This window comes from Macaca fascicularis, chromosome 19, assembly GCF_037993035.2.
Source record: "Macaca fascicularis isolate 582-1 chromosome 19, T2T-MFA8v1.1".
Lineage (NCBI taxonomy): Eukaryota > Metazoa > Chordata > Mammalia > Primates > Cercopithecidae > Macaca > Macaca fascicularis.
Window position 1 is genome coordinate 55,391,955 of NC_088393.1, and position 15,360 is coordinate 55,407,314.

A 15,360-nucleotide genomic window follows, 5' to 3' on the forward strand; every position below is an offset into this window, starting at 1 on the left:
TGCCTCAGCCTCCCAAGTAGCTGGGATTACAGGCATGCGCCACCACACCTGGCTAATTTTGTATTTTTAGTAGAGATGGGGTTTCTCTATGTTGGTCAGGCTGGTCTCGAACTCCTGACCTCAGGTGATCTGTCCGCCTTGGCCTCCCAAAGTGCTGTGATTACAGGCTTGAGCCACCATGCCTGGCCCATTAAATATATATATATAATTTTTTTTTTTCTTTGAGACAGTGTCTCGCTCTGTCGCCCAGGCTGGAGTGCAGTGGTGCGATCCCAGCTCATTGCAGCCTCCGCCTCCTAGATTCAAGCAATTCTCCTGCCCCAGTCTCCCGAGTAGCTGCGACTGTAGGTGCCTGCCACCATACCTGGCTAATTTTTGTTTTGTTTTGTTTTGAGACAGTTTTTGCTCTGTTGCCTAGGCTGGAGTGCAGTGGTGTGATCTCAGCTCACTGCCACCTCCTGGGTTCAAGCGATTCTCCTGCCTCAGCTTCCTGAGTAACTAAGATTACCAGCTCACACCACCATGCCTGGCTAATTTTTGTGTTTTTAGTAGAGATGGGCTTTCATCCTGTTGGCCAGGCTGGTCTCGAACTCCTGACCTCAAGTGATCTGCCCACCTCAGCCTCCCAAAGTGCTGGGATTACAGGCGTGAGCCACCGTGCCCGGGCAATATTTGTTTTTTCAGTAGAGACAAGGTTTTACCATGTTGGCCAGGCTGGCCTTGAACTCCTGACTTCAAGTGATCTGCCCCACCTCGGCCTCTCAAAGTGCTGGGATTATAGGCTTGAGTCACAGCGCCTGGCCCATTCATTAAATAATTTTTGAGCACCTGCTGCGCCTTCTCCCTCTCAGTCCATTGCAGCCACACCGGGCTCCTCACTGTTCTCGTAGCAGCAGGCATGTGCCCCCCACAGGGCTTCCGCACTGGCTGTTCCCACTGCCTGAACGCCCTCACGCTACATCTGCACTGTCCAATATGGCCGCCTCTGGCCACACATGGCTACAGTTCTAGATGCCAGAGATATGACAGTGAATAAAACAAAACTCCTGCCCTCACAGAGTTCACATGTAATGGAGGAGATGGACAGGGGCAGATAAATGAGTGAAACACGAAATGTCAGCCGCCGGTCCGCTCGGGTGGATGCAGGGCGCGGTGGGCACCGTGGGGGCTGGGAGCAGTGTTATGCGGCTGTCCTGGGAGACCTCACTGAATGGTGACACCTGGGCAGAGGCCTGAAGGAGGGGAGGGAACAGCTGTCCCTCTGGCCCTGGGTCAGGTGAGGAGCTTTGAATTAGATGGGAAGTGTTTAAGTGGCACTGGGTTCTACATGACTGAAGGTGGCCAGAAAATTCATCAGCTGACCTGGCGGTTCTGTGAGGATCTAGAAAGGCCGGGTCCACAGAGGTAGATGGAGACCATTTTCAGTTCCGGGCCCCTCCTGATCTCAGGTCTTCAGTAGCCAGTCACAAGCAGATGTGGTGCTCCTCGTCCCCATGCTATGTGTCATCGGGAATAGGGCGTTAATCTTGAGGGATTTAGGGCCAGCAGACCCTCTGACCCTGTCGCTCTTGTGGCCATCCTGTGGCGTGCCATCAGTGTCTCAAGGCACTCAGCTGACGCTGCAGATGCCACCGCTAGAGGCTGGGGGTGGCCTGTGGTGTCTGGCTTGCAAGGCTGTTTCAGAGAATGTGACGCAAAGTGCCCCGGCGCGAGTGACAGGAAAGACAGGCTGCCTCGCTTGAATTCCCCGGCACTTGGGGTAATCACAGGGCCTCCCTTGGGAGGCACAGGCAGGTGGGGTACCCAAGATCCCCCAAACACAGAAAGAAGTCCTGGCTTTTCCACAGCTCAGACCCCTCCCACCTCTCCTCTGCACAGCGTGTCCCCAGCTCTGCCCTGCGCCCCTCTCTTGCGGGCTCAAGGATGTCAAAACTCTTCCTCTCCCTCATTCCTGAGTCATGCTCACCCCTCCTGGGGAGTTCACTGACTGAGGCTTGTTCATCTTGCCCGATTTTCCTGACTCAAGACTTTCTATTTCCAGTAGCCTGCGGCCCACCATGGCAGGACCACCCCTGTGTGTGTTAACACCATTAAAGTCCCCCATCCTTGCAGCACAGCGGGCTTCATTGTGGGCAGAAGGCTGGATCTGCTGGACTCGGAGGGCTGCCCGGGCTAAGAAGATGGTTCATTTTTGTTTGATTTATTTTTATTTATTTGTTTTGAGATGGAGTCTCACTCTGCCCTCCAGGTTGGAGTGCAGTGGCGTGATCTTGGCTCACTGCAACCTCCACCTTCCGGGTTCAAGTGATCCTCCCACCTCAGCCTCCTGAGTAGCTGGGATTACAGGCATGTGCCACCACACCCAGTTAATTTTTGTATTTTTAGTAGAAACGGTGTTTCACCACGTTGGCCAGGCTGGTCTTGAACTCCTGACCTCAAGTGATCAGCCAGCCTCGGCCTTCCTAAGTGCTGGGATTACAGGCGTGAGCCACTGTGCCTGGCCTCATTTTTGTTTTGGAAGGAAACAGGGCTAGAGCAGAGAGAATCTGAGCTGAGAAGCAGAAGAATGTTCTGTGAGTGCTTGCTGTGTGCCAGTTCAGAAAGGCTCTGTGGACTTTCCATTATTTCATCCTTACCTGCTGAGGGCAGGGCCTCTGATCGTCCCCAGTGCGCAGATGGAGAAACAGGCTGGGCCCAGGAGGCTCCTGAGAGCCTGGGGGAAGCCTGGCTTTGATCGGAGGTGATGCTAAGTGCCTCACACACATTATCTCCCTGAGGGCTGGGGGCAGGTGCCCCCACTTTCCCTGTGGGGAAAACAAGGCTCAGAGAACTGCTGCTCAGGGTCACAGTGGGAACCAAGAGGCACGGATGAGCCTGTGCTGGGCGTCCTCTGTGCCGGGTGGAGTTCTGAATGCTTCACTGGGTGAAACACACCAGCCTCTTGGCAGCCTGAGGAGAGGCCGATGCTGTTGTTCCCCCATTTACAGATGGGGAAGCAGCGGCACGGCGAGGTGGGGCCACTTGTCCCTGGTGACAGAGCTGGGGCATCCTGGAATAAGACAGGGGCCTGCACAGTACAGCCCCGAGCCCTACTTTAGGGTCACCTTTGATTTATGAGGCCAGCTTTTTTGTTGTTGTTTGGTTGGTTGGTTTTTGAGACGGAGTCTTGCTCTGTCACTCAGGCTAGAGTGTAATGGCACGATCTCAGCTCACTGCAACCTCCGCCTCCAGGGTTCAAGTGATTCTCTTGCCTCAGCCTCCCAAGTGGCTGGGATTACAGGTGCCCGCCACCACACCCAGCTAATTGTTGTATTTTTTAGTAGAGCCAGAGTTTCACCAGGTTTGCCAGGCTGGTCGCGAACTCCTGACCTCAGGTGATCCACCCACCTCGGCCACCCAAAGTGCTGAGATTACAGGTGTGAGCCACCACACCTGGCCTTGTTTTTTTTTTTTTTTTTTTTGAGATGGAGTTTTACTCTGTCACCCAGGCTGGAGTGCAGTGGTGCGATCTCTACTCACTGTATCCTCCACCTTCTGGGTTCAAGCACTTCTCCTGCCTCAGCCTCCCAAGTAGCTGGGATTACAGGCACCCACTATCATGCCTGGATAATTTTTGTATTTTTAGTAGAGACGGGTTTTCACCACGGTGGCCAGGCTGCTCTCGAATTCCTGACCTCAGGTGATCTGCTTGAGTCCAGTTTTGTGACAGGCACTGCGGAAAGTCAGCAAAGGGAAAGAGTGGGGGCGGGTCAGACACATGACACAGACCACTAGCCACAGGACAGGAGGGCAAGGGAGTCCCCGGAAGTCCAGCATCAGCTTGGGCACCCAGAACCAGGGGATGTCTAGATGTCCGCTGTGGAGCACTCACAGATGGAGACAGTGGTCACCAGCTCTTCGGCCACCCTGGGAGATGGTTCCTGCCACTTTTCCTCTCCGTGGCCTCCCCTCTGCCCCTCCTCCCCTTTCCCTGCCTCTCCCAGCCCCTGCCCCATCTTTCTCCATCTCTCCCCTGCCTTCTGTCCCCTCTTCTTCTTCCACCTCCACCTTGACTTAAACAAAGGTAGCAGAAGCAGCTTCATCCTGTGATAGGCACAGGAGTCGTCAGTGCGTGCCTGTGCCGGGGCAGAGAGGGACTCACTCACAGGTCACACTCTAGCGCAGAGGAGAGGCGTCCACCACAATGGGTCCAAATGAGCTCCTAGAGCAAAGACCAAGCCAGGGAAGCGTCAGAGTGCTGGGGGGTGGGTTGTAAATAGCAGAGCGGGGAACTTGGTGACAGGAGTAGCCGGCACTTAGACAGTGTCTCCTGTGTGTCCGAGGAGGCAGGCACTGGCCATCTCCAACCTACAGATGGGGAAACCGAGGCCCTTGCCCACGGCCTCATGAGCAGAAAGCACAGCGCGTGGGTTTGAATCTGTCCATCTGGGTCACGAGGCCAATAGTGGGCAAGATGGAGGGGGTGGGAGCAGGAGGGCAGGCGGAAGGGCGGGCCGGGGCCCCGAGGGGTGAGGGCTGTGCCTGTCCTGGCACCCAGGAGCCTCAGCCCTGTGTCTCCGCTCCAGGGAAGATGCTGATCCTGGGCTCCATGTTCAGCCTGGTGGAGCCTGTGCTCACCATCGCGGCTGCGCTCAGCGTCCAGTCGCCCTTCACCCGCAGCGCCCAGAGCAGCCCAGAGTGCGTGGCAGCACGGCGGCCGCTGGAGAGCGACCAGGGTGACCCCTTCACACTCTTCAACGTCTTCAACGCCTGGGTGCAGGTGAGGCTGGTGGTGGGGCCCCTCTGTCTGTCACCCTGCTCAGGGCCAAGGCCTTCTGTGGTTGTGGCTCCTCCTCATGTCCTACCCTGGGAGGACCACTGAGCCCTCCACCGACTGGGCCTGCCTGGGGAGGGCCACGTCTCCACCATCCATGGCCTCGGCTCGAGACAGCATGTGCCCAGGCCCGGGGCACAGAGGAGCCCAGATTTCTGGAGCACTGATGAAAACCTGTGCCATCTGGAGAAAGTCCAGGCTCCTTGGGGGGGGCATCTGGATATCCAGTATATGTCCCCTGAGTCCCCACCCTAATGCTGGCCCTGTACCGTAGTGCTGAGGATCCATCAGTGCCAAAACTACCCTGGCCCTGCCCTCCCGGGGCTCACAGCCCAGTGCAGGGAGACAGACCACTGATGTGACAGTGACAACCCAGAGAGGGCTGGAATGGGGAGTCCAAGGGGCTGGGAGAGCCCAGAGGGCTGTCGAACCCAGTGTGTGGGTAGTCTGGGAGGGCTTCCCATAGGAGGGGGCACTGGGGCTGAGACCTGGAAGCAGCAGAGCAGGTGTCCCTAAGGGATGCTTGTGTTGGGGTTCTGGGTGCTGGGTCAGCCCCTCCCTCCCTGAGCTGGCTGGGCCCTGACACCCTGGCATCTGCTCCTCCCCTCAGGTAAAATCTGAACGAAGCAGAAACTCTCGCAAGTGGTGCCGCCGCCGGGGCATAGAGGAGCATCGGCTGTACGAGATGGCCAACCTTCGGCGCCAGTTCAAGGTGAGGCTCAGGAGGAGGGGTAAGGCTGGCGCCGCCCAGGCAGATGCATGCAAGCACACTCTAGGGCACTGCCTCCCCTTCCCGGAGAGCAGTCAGACCAGAGTCCCACCCTGCACCTACCTCCCCCACCACCCGGTGACCAGGTGTTGGGGCAGCCGGGCAGGGCAAAGGGAGCAGAAATCCAGGAGGGCTTCCTGGAGGGGTGGACGGAGTCAGTGGACATGCAGCATCCTCGGGAAGAGCTCGCCCTCCCGACCGGGGATGCTGAGCTGGCTGCATGGGCGTGGTGCTGGAGGCAGCCTATGGTTGTGGTTGGGGCCGGCACATCTGGAGCCAGACACCCCAGCCACAAACCTGGCTCTGCCATTTCTGACAGCGTGGCCCCGGGCATGTTATTGCTTGTCTCTGGGCCTCAGCTTCCCCTAGAAAAAAAGAGAGGATAAAAATAGCACCTGCCGGGCAGGCGTGGTGACTCACGCCTGTAATCCCAGCACTTTGGGAGGCTGAGGCGGGTGGATCACGAGGTCAGGAGTTCGTGATCATCCTGGACAACATGGTGAAACCCCATCTCTGCTAAAAATACAAAAATCAGCCAGGCTTGGTGGTGAGTGCCTGTAATCCCAGCTACTTGGGAGGCTGAGGCAGGAGAGTCGCTTGAACCCAGGAGGCAGAGGTTGTGGTGAGCCAAGATTGAGCCATTGCACTCCAGCCTAGGCAAAAAAAAAAAAAAAAAAAAAAAAAATTTGGGTTTCTCCTGTGCCCACACAGTTCCTCAGCTTGTTTCATGGATACTCCGTGGATGTTCTCCATCTGAGTGCAGAAAGACCTGCTGTTAGGCCCTTTTCCGTGGTTGTATCCATGGATTGAGGATAGAATAAGAGTTCCTGGTGTAACCCGTTCTCTTTGGTTAGAGATGGGCAGGCGGAGGCCCAGAATAGGCAGTCACCCAGCCGACGCCTCCTGTGCAATTTCTGGGGTCCTGGTGTTGGGGACCACAGATGCCCTGACTGCTCTCAGCATCGGTCCTGAGGTCTCTGGCTGCTAGAGTTCAGGCTTCACTGGTCCCCAGATGCTTTGAGAATCTAATGGAAAGTGTGAGCCCTTTGCACACACACATGCAAACACACAGACACAAACACACACATGCACACACAATCTCCTGTGTCCTCCATCGGCCAGGGCTCAGCAGGAAACAGAGGGTCCAACCAAATCAGGTCGCTTGAGGAATGTTGACAAGGTGTGGACACGGGGAGGGCATGGGGAGGGCAGGGGTCTCCGATTTTATGGGTCACAGTCAGCTGGAGGGTCTGTTGAGTCCAGATGCCCAGCCCCGCCCAGCCCCCTCCACTCTCCACTTGGTCGTTCTGGAATGAGGCCCAGGACTTGGCATTCCCACCAAGTTCCCAGATGCCCCAGGGCTACACTCGGAAGCGCTAGTGCAGGACGCCCACCAGGGCTGTGTGGGAAAGCAGGGCTCTTTGAGGGGCATCTGGATATCCAGTATATGTCCCCTGCCCCAGACCCGAGGGGCAGGTGGGGCAGTCACCAGAGCCTGGAGCCAGCTTTTGGAGAAGGCACTGGGCACCCCTGCCTGCCTCCTCCTGCCCCTGGCCCCGGTGTTCCCTCCACCGACAGTGAGGACAGCTCTCCCTCTGGAGCAGCGATCCGTGCCCAGCACCACGCGAGGGGCCGTCCTCATTCAGCCCCCTTTGGGCACTAGCAGCCCTGCCACCGGGAGGGTCCCCATTTCCATATGAGTCCAGAGCCCACTGAGTCTGCTCTGAGGCCCTCACCCCTGCCCACCTGCCCCCAGGAGCTGTTGGAGGACCACGGGCTGATGACTGGGGCCCAGGCCACACAGGTGGCGGACAGCTACAGTCGGCTGCAGCAGCGCCGGGAGCGCCGGGCCCTGCACCAGCTGAAACGCCAGCACGAGGAGGGCGCGGGGCGCAGGCGCAAGGTGCTGCGGCTGCAGGAGGAGCAGGACGGCGGCTCCAGCGAGGAGGACCGGGCTGGCCCAGACCCCCCAGGGGCTGGCGATGGCGTGGACATCCAGGTGGGTGCCATGGGCTGTGGGGTGTGGGGGTAGGTGGGTGGGGTTTACCAAGGTGGGTCTTGACCTCTCCTGGGGGTTCCCAGGGGCCATGGCCCTGTCCTCATTTCAGGAGCCGGGTTTCTGTGGATGGTGCTTGGCCCCAGGTATCTGCAGCACCTGGGGGTCTGCGGATCATGGTAGCAGCTCCTCAGGTCCCCTAAGACTCTGCCTTCCCATGTTCCCCCCAGGATGTGAAGTTCAAGCTCCGGCATGACCTGGCGCAGCTGCAGGCCGCTGCCAGCTCAGCCCAGGACCTGAGCCGCGAGCAGCTGGCTCTGCTGAAGCTGGTGCTGGGCCGGGGCCTGTACCCGCAGCTGGCTGTCCCCGACGCCTTCAACAGCAGCCGAAAGGACTCAGACCAGGTGGGGCCTGTTCTGCCCCATCCTATGTTTCGTCCTCCAACACACGAACCCTGAGTGCCTGTCCTGAGTGCCCTGAGGTCCTCATCCCTGCCCACCTGCCCCCAGGAGCTGTTGGAGGACCACGGGGTGACTGAAACAACCCTGGTTCTGTCCCCATGGGGCTCACAGCCCAGTGGGAGGACAGACCTGTCCCCAGACAACTCAGAGTGGGCAGGGCTTGGGGAGCTGAGGACACTGTAGGAGCCCACAGGGGGCACCTGCCCCAGATTTGGAGGAGTCAAGGAGGGCTTCCTGGAGGAGGGGACCTGGGCCAGAGGGTGGAGGAGAGGCATCCTGGGCAGAGGAGAGCAGATAGGAGGGCCTGTGCTTCCTTTCCGTCCTCCACAGATTTTCCACACACAGGCCAAGCAGGGCGCCGTGCTGCACCCCACCTGCGTCTTTGCTGGCAGCCCCGAGGTGCTGCATGCACAGGAGCCAGAGGCCAGCAGCTGCGATGGCAGCCGAGGTACAGTGAGCCCAGGTGGAAGGAACCCCCATCCGGGATGTGAAGGGCGGGGATACCGTGAACTCCTGGGCCCCTCTGGCTGGGGCTCCCCCTGATCCGTCCCACACCGGTCCGGGCTGGTATTGACAGGGGCCCGCAGGAGCGGAGGTTCCAGGGCCAGGCCTCCCTGGGTAGCCTTGGGTGACTCACCCCTGCTGGGCCTCACCCTCCCCATGGTGGAGATAGCCAACCTGAGCCAGTGTGGCTGTGCCCAGGGAGTGAACACCGGTCAGGGGCCTGTCCCGTGGGCTCTGTGAGCTCCCACCTGGGTCCTGCAGGGGGAGGCCCCCCTGGCGCCCGTGTGCATGGAAGGGTGTCTCGCTGCAGACATGGCTGCCTGCTGGGAGTCACCCTCAGATTTGGCCAGGCCACCGAAGCCATGCTGTGAGCATATTCTTTCTACCAATGTGTACATTGACCGGGTGGCACAGGCGGGCCTCTGATGGGCCTGGGTGGGCCAGGGTGGGCCTGAGTGGTCCTCCTCAACCTTTCAGACGACAAGGACAAGATGAGCAGCAAACACCAGCTCCTCAGCTTCGTGTCCCTGCTGGAGACCAACAAGCCATACCTGGTGAACTGCGTCCGCATCCCTGCCCTCCAGGTGGGCCTCTGCCCCACCCTGCCCCCATGCCCAGATATGAGAGCTGCGTTGCCCAGGGTGGTGGGTAGGGGCACCGCGTGGGCTTGGAGGGGCCGCCTGGCACCTGGGCTGGCTGCAGGCGTCCGCCTTGGGCCGTTGCTGTGGCCGCTTTTTCTCTCATTCATGGAGTTGCTCAACAGTTACCTGCCGAGTGCCTGCTGGGTGCCAGGCACGGTGCCAGGGGCGCAGCAGGGAACCAGGCAAGAAGGCCAGCCCCTGCCCTCCCAGGCTCCCGTGGCAGGGGACAGTGATAGCAGTAGCACAGTGACGCCCTGAGCGACCTGTGGGAAGGTGGTGCTGGGCAATAGAGAGTAGGGTGGGGGTGAGGGTGGACACAGGGTGTGGCATAAGATAAGGCCACCTGGTGTCTCCAAGTAGACACCCAAGGAGGAGAGTGTGTGGATCTCGGGCAGAATGTCCCCGGCAGTGGACTGGCCTGCGCGGAGGCTCCGAGGCAGACACGTGCCTGGTGTGCAGTCGGCAAGGGGGAGTGTGCAGAGATGAGGCCAGAGAGGCGAGGGAGACAGGACCCTGGGAACTTCTGAGCAGAGCTGGGACAGGGTCCCAGCCAGGAAGGCTGGCGGCCGCCAGGAGGGAGAAGAAGGGCGCGGCCCGGGTGGAGGCTGAGGCCGAACTCAGATCGTGGATGCCCTTGCATGGGCGCTGGCAGCAGAACCATGGGCCCCACGGCAGCCGCTGCCCTGCCCCGAGTGCTCCTCGAGTGTCTCTGTGATCCAAGGCCTGGCCTTGGAGTCCTCACGCAGCCCTGCAGGTCTCCCTTTATAGAGGGGACTGAAGCTCAGGCAGGGGTGGGGACACGTCACCTGTCTAAGTCACAAAGCGAGCAGGTGGCCAAACCAGAGCTCCCGGGTCACGCTGCCCCCTCCTGCCTCCCGCTCACTACCAGCAATGCCCAGCGTGGGTCCCAGAGAACGTGGAGGGAAGAGAGGAACCTGTGGGCTCCCAGAGCCTCAGGGTTTCGTTGACACTGTGATTGCCACCAGCACCACGAAAGCCAGCTCAGCTCAGTCACCTCTGTGCATGTCCACACCTCCCTCCAGCCCGCCTGGTGGGCCAGGCGCTGTTAGTGTTCTGGGGGCCGGGGGTGCAGCTGTGGTCAACGTCGACCACACACCCCACCCTCATGGGGCTCAGACAGGATGGTGAAGGCAGACGGTAAACCAAAAGGGTGATGCCGGGCGCTCGTGTGAGCATGGGAAAGCAGGCAGCACGCACCGAGGGACAGAGGGTTGGCAACCAGCCGGACCGCAGGAAGCGGAACAGACCTGCTACCTGAGGCGCTGCGCTCTCTGCCTGCACTGGACCGCTTGTTGAGAGAATCTGGCCGGCTCACACCTAGAATCCCAGCACTTTGGGAGGCTGAGGTGGGAGGATCGTTTGAGCCTAGGAGTTCAAAGGGCAGCCTAGGCAACATAGGGAGACTCTATCTCTACAAAAAATTTTAAAAAGTTAGCTGGGCGTGGTGGTGTGCGCCTGTAATCCCAGCTACTTGGGAGGCTGAGGCAGAAGGATCGCTTGAGCCTGGGAGGTCGGGGCTGCAGTGAGCTGTGATTGTTGACACTGCACTCCAGCTTAGGTGACAAGAGTGAGACCCTGTCTCAAAAAATAATAAGCCAGGCATGGTGGCTCATGCCTCTAATCCCAGCACTTTGGGAGGTCGAGGTGGGTGGATCAGTTGAAGCCAGGAGTTTGGCACTAGCCTGGCCAATGTGGGGAAACCCCATCTCTACTAAAAATACAAAAATTAGCTGAGTGTGGTGGTGGGCGCCTGTAATCCCAGCGACTCGGGAGGCTGAGGCAGGAGAATCGCTTGAACCTGGAAGGTGGGGGTTGCAGTGAGCCAGGATCGCACCACTGCACTCCAGCCTGGGCGACAGAGCGAGACTCATTTCAAATAAATAAATAAAAATAATAATAACAAAAAGAAGATGGAGACACTTCACATTCACATAAGCAAGCAGAACAGTATATGGAGCCCTCCTGTGCCATCCCCGGCCCCCAAACCATCCACGCATGGCCAGTCCTGCCCTTTTCCTCTGCCCTGGCCCCAGCCCCGAGAATTTTCTCCAACATCGAATGAGCCACAGCACCGGTAATTACAGCCCTGACTTCCGTCCTCACAGGGGAGCGTGTGCTCAGGGTCTGGGCTCTCGCTGCATGTCATGTCTGTCTGAGTGCCTGCTGTCCCTCTGCCACCCTGCCTGAGAATGCAGCTGTCTCTCTCCTAGCACGCTCCCATCTGCCCCCCGCCACCCTGCAACCCCAGCCCTCCCCTGACTCAGCGGCTGCCTTCATGCCGTATCCCCAGCGCCCGCAGGGGTGCCTGGTACAGCGGGTAGATGGTGGGTAGGTAGATGCCTCGCATAGAGAGGGCGGGTGGGTGGGCAGGAGCCCAGCCGGGCAGGGCCTGTCTCCAACATCGCCCTGCCCCCACACCTACTCCCTGTCTTCCGTTCCCTCTCTTCCAGTCCCTCCTGCTTTTTAGCCGGTCCTTGGACACCAACGGTGACTGCTCCCGCCTGGTGGCCGATGGCTGGCTGGAGCTGCAGCTGGCAGACAGTGAAAGTGCTGTCCGGCTCCTGGCGGCTTCCCTGCGGCTCCGTGCCCGCTGGGAAGGTGCCCTGGACCGGCAGCTGGCGCATCAGGCCCAGCGGCGGCTGGAAGAGGAGGAGCAGGATGTGCCAGTCAGCCCCAAGGAGGTGGCCACCCTGAGCAAGGAACTCCTGCAGTTCACGGCATCCAAGGTACCTTCCACCAGGGTGCCCGTGCCTGCCTATGGCCAGAGGGGGTGTCCGCCACTGGGCTTGAGCCTCCGGAAGGCCTGGCTTCCCATTCACTCCACTGGGCACATTTGAGGGTTTTCAGGCCACAGAGGTTCAGTCACTCACCCAAGGTCACTCCACTGGTCTGGGTGGAGCCAGGATTTGATCCCAGGAGCCTGGTTCCAGAGGCCATGCTACCCACTACTGCCCTGTTTACTAAGCACGTTCTGCAAGCGTGGCTGATCCCCCCTTGCTAACAGTCAAGAACGGACAAGGTGTGAGAGGGAAGCCATAGGTGTCTGCTTTTGGATGGGAAGAACCGAACTGAGCAGACTTGAAACCAACCACCGACTCTTAGGTGGGGAGCAGAAATTGCTCCTGGTTCTACTTCATGTGGGTGGGGTGAGGAGAAGGGTGCAATTCAGGCTGATTTCCTGGAGTAGAGGGGCTTGAGGACAAAGGGGCAGGAACCCAGTGAGCCATGGAGAGGGGACCAAGGCTGACATGCTAGGAGGAGGAGGGGTGAGGCGGCCAGACAAAGGTTAGACTCAAGGTCTGAATGGGGTCCCACCAGTGACAGGGGCAGAAGAGGGGTCTGGGGAAGGCAATTTAGATGGGGGTGGGTTATCAGGATATTCTAGACAAACCCCTGGTCATGCGTGTCTGCAGCCAAGTTGTGATTGGCTTAAGCACTTGGCTTCCATAACTGCAAAGCCCGAGGGAGGGCTTCAGGCACAGCTGGATCCAGGTGCTTTGGCGGCATCTCCCTGAGCCTGTCTCTCTTGATTTCCTGTCTCTCCTTCCTTAGATTCCTTACAGCCTCCGGCGGCTCACGGGGCTAGAAGCCCAGAACCTGTATGTGGGACCCCAGACCATCCCAGCCACCCCCCATCTTCCTGGCCTCTTTGGCAGCTCCACCCTGTCCCCCCACCCCACAAAGGGGGGCTATGCAGTCACCGACTTCCTCACCTACAACTGCCTCACGGTGAGCATGAACCCTTCTTCCCTGAAGGTGGGATTTCACGAAGACCCCACCCCTGACCCCACAGCCTCATTTCGCCTTAGTCCAGGGACACGATTCCCACGTGGGGCCCATGGCCCTGAGGGCTTCTGGGAAGGGTCCCAGGGGGGCAGTGGGTGGTGGGTGGCACTTGGTGGGGGCCCAGCCCTGACAGCTGGCCTGCCGCAGAGTGACACGGACCTGTACAGTGACTGTCTCCGAACCTTCTGGACCTGCCCCCACTGTGGCCTGCATGCGCCCCTCACGCCCCTGGAGCGCATCGCCCATGAGAACACCTGCCCTCAGGCCCCACAGGATGGGCCCCCAGGTAAGCACGGGACTGTGGGGACCGGGCCACCTCTGCCCGGCCGTCTGTCCATCCCATGATGATCTCCTGTGTGTGCGGGCACTTGCTAGATGCTCCGAGAACTGATGACCTCCACCTGCTGGCCCTGGCTGGTGCCACACACAGGCTTTGACCTGAAGATCAGCGGCCCAGGGCGGGGAGGGCCTGGAGCGCCACCTCTTTCTGCCTGCCTGTCCCCTGTGGTGTCTCTATGTTGCTGTCTTTGCCTCTTCGTTTCTGGCTCTCTGTGGCTATGTCTCTTGTTCTTTTTCCGTCCTGCAGCTGTCTCTGCCTTGGTCATATCCATCCTGTTGTCATCCAGGGATGCTACACACTGGGGTTCAGTGGGGGAGACAGCACTGGGACCATGTGCCCCCACCCCAGGGCTGGCTCTGTCTGCCTCTCAGTCTCCATGTTGCTCCTTATATCTTTCTCTTTGTCTCTCTCACTAGCAGGGATGCAGAGTAAAGACAGGCCTGTGTATGTTTGTTTGTTTGTTTGTTTGTTTGAGACGGAGTCTGGCTCTGTTGCCCAGGCTGGAGTGCAGTGGCCGGATGTCAGCTCACTGCAAGCTCCGCCTCCCGGGTTCACATCATTCTCCTGCCTCAGCCTCCCGAGTAGCTGGGACTACAGGCGCCCGCCACCTCGCCCGGCTAGTTTTTTGTATTTTTTAGTAGAGACGGGGTTTCACCATGTTAGCCAGGACGATCTCGATCTCCTGACCTTGTGGTCCACCCATCTCGGCCTCCCAAAGGCCTGTGTATTTTTATTAATCCAGGAAGGCTTCCTGGAGGAGGCAAAACTTAGTTCCCCAAAGGCCAGGAGAGCACCTGAGCCCCACGGGTGCCTGGCATTTGGGTGCGGGTAGACATGTGCACTGGAAAGCCCCCCTCCCAGCTTCCTCCTTTTCCTCCCTTAGGGGCTGAGGAAGCTGCCCCTGAGACCCTCCAGAAGACGTCTGTCCTGCAGAGGCCCTACCACTGTGAGGCCTGCGGGAGGGACTTCCTATTCACACCCACAGAGGTGCTGCGCCACCGGAAGCAACACGTGTGAGCCGGGCCAGGAGCCCTGCCCAGCTCCCTGCAGCCTACCTGCCCTCCAGCCCAGGACTAGGGGCAGGACCCCCAGCCTGGGTTTAGCCCTGTGGTCCTGTCCCAGTGCGGAGGGGCTGGAGCGTCGATTGTGAATAAAGCCTCACATGCTGACACACACTGTTAAGGCTGCACCTACCCATCCAAAAACCAGCAGCTGCTCTGTTAGTCCTCCCCAGGGTCTAGCTTTCCTTCTTCCTGCTGCAGGGTGCTGCCTGAGGCGTCCTGGGTAGGAGGGGCATTAGAACCAGCAGGGACCTCCCATGTCTCCTGGTTCCAGGTGCAGGTTCTTAGCACCTCCGCAGCCACTCTCTCAAGTCCATCCTCAGTCTCTGCTTCCCCTTGAAGTAGGGGGACCCTGAATTTGCCCGTCCACCTGGGTCACTTTGAGAGTTGTGCAGGGGGCTGGGGGCACTGGTGTTCACGTAGGACCACAAGCTGCACCATAAGACCCATTCCCAATAAAAAAGAAAAGAACAGGCCGAGCCGGGCGCGGTGGCTCACGCCTGTAATCCCAGCACTTTGGGAGGCTGAGGCAGGTGGATCGCCTGAGGTCAGGAGTTCGAGACCAGCCTGGCCAACATAGTGAAACCCTATCTCTACTAAAAATACAAAAACTTAGTTGGACGTGGTGGCAGGCACCTTTAATCCCAGCTACTCAGGAGGCTGAGGCAGGGGAATCGCTTGAACCTGGGAGGTGGAAGTTGCAGTGAGCTGAGATCACGCCACTACACTCCAGCCTGGGCAACAAGAGTGAAACTCCATCTCAAAAAAAAAAAAATTCAGGCCGAGGCAGGTGGATTGCCTGAGCTCAGGAGTTTGAGACCAGCCTGGGCAACACGGTGAAATCCCGTCTCTACTAAAATACAAAAAATTAGCCAGGTGTGGCAGCATGTGCCTGTAATCCCAGCTACTCGGGAGGCTGAGGCAGGCAAATTGCTAGAACCCAGGAGGTAGAGCTTGCAGTGAGCCGA

General features: G+C 59.1%; 1 protein-coding gene across 4 annotated transcripts in view; it reads left to right on the forward strand.

Moving 5' to 3' along the window:
• Positions 1-14,506, forward strand: part of DHX34 (DExH-box helicase 34) — a 36,637-nt gene extending 22,131 nt beyond the window's left edge. For 3 of the 4 annotated variants that reach the window (XM_005589702.5, XM_005589701.5, XM_074024011.1), the window contains 10 exons: positions 4,566-4,759; positions 5,424-5,525; positions 7,339-7,581; positions 7,809-7,982; positions 8,370-8,487; positions 9,021-9,127; positions 11,656-11,931; positions 12,758-12,934; positions 13,139-13,277; positions 14,215-14,506. In XM_005589702.5, the coding sequence (XP_005589759.3) occupies positions 4,566-4,759; positions 5,424-5,525; positions 7,339-7,581; positions 7,809-7,982; positions 8,370-8,487; positions 9,021-9,127; positions 11,656-11,931; positions 12,758-12,934; positions 13,139-13,277; positions 14,215-14,348 (1,664 nt within the window). In that variant the 3' untranslated portion in view covers positions 14,349-14,506. Of the gene's footprint in view, positions 1-4,565; positions 4,760-5,423; positions 5,526-7,338; positions 7,582-7,808; positions 7,983-8,369; positions 8,488-9,020; positions 11,280-11,655; positions 11,932-12,757; positions 12,935-13,138; positions 13,278-14,214 lie in introns of all 4 variants that reach the window. The other variant, XR_012427765.1, reaches the window with a different exon arrangement.
• Positions 14,507-15,360: the final 854 nt, after the last annotated feature.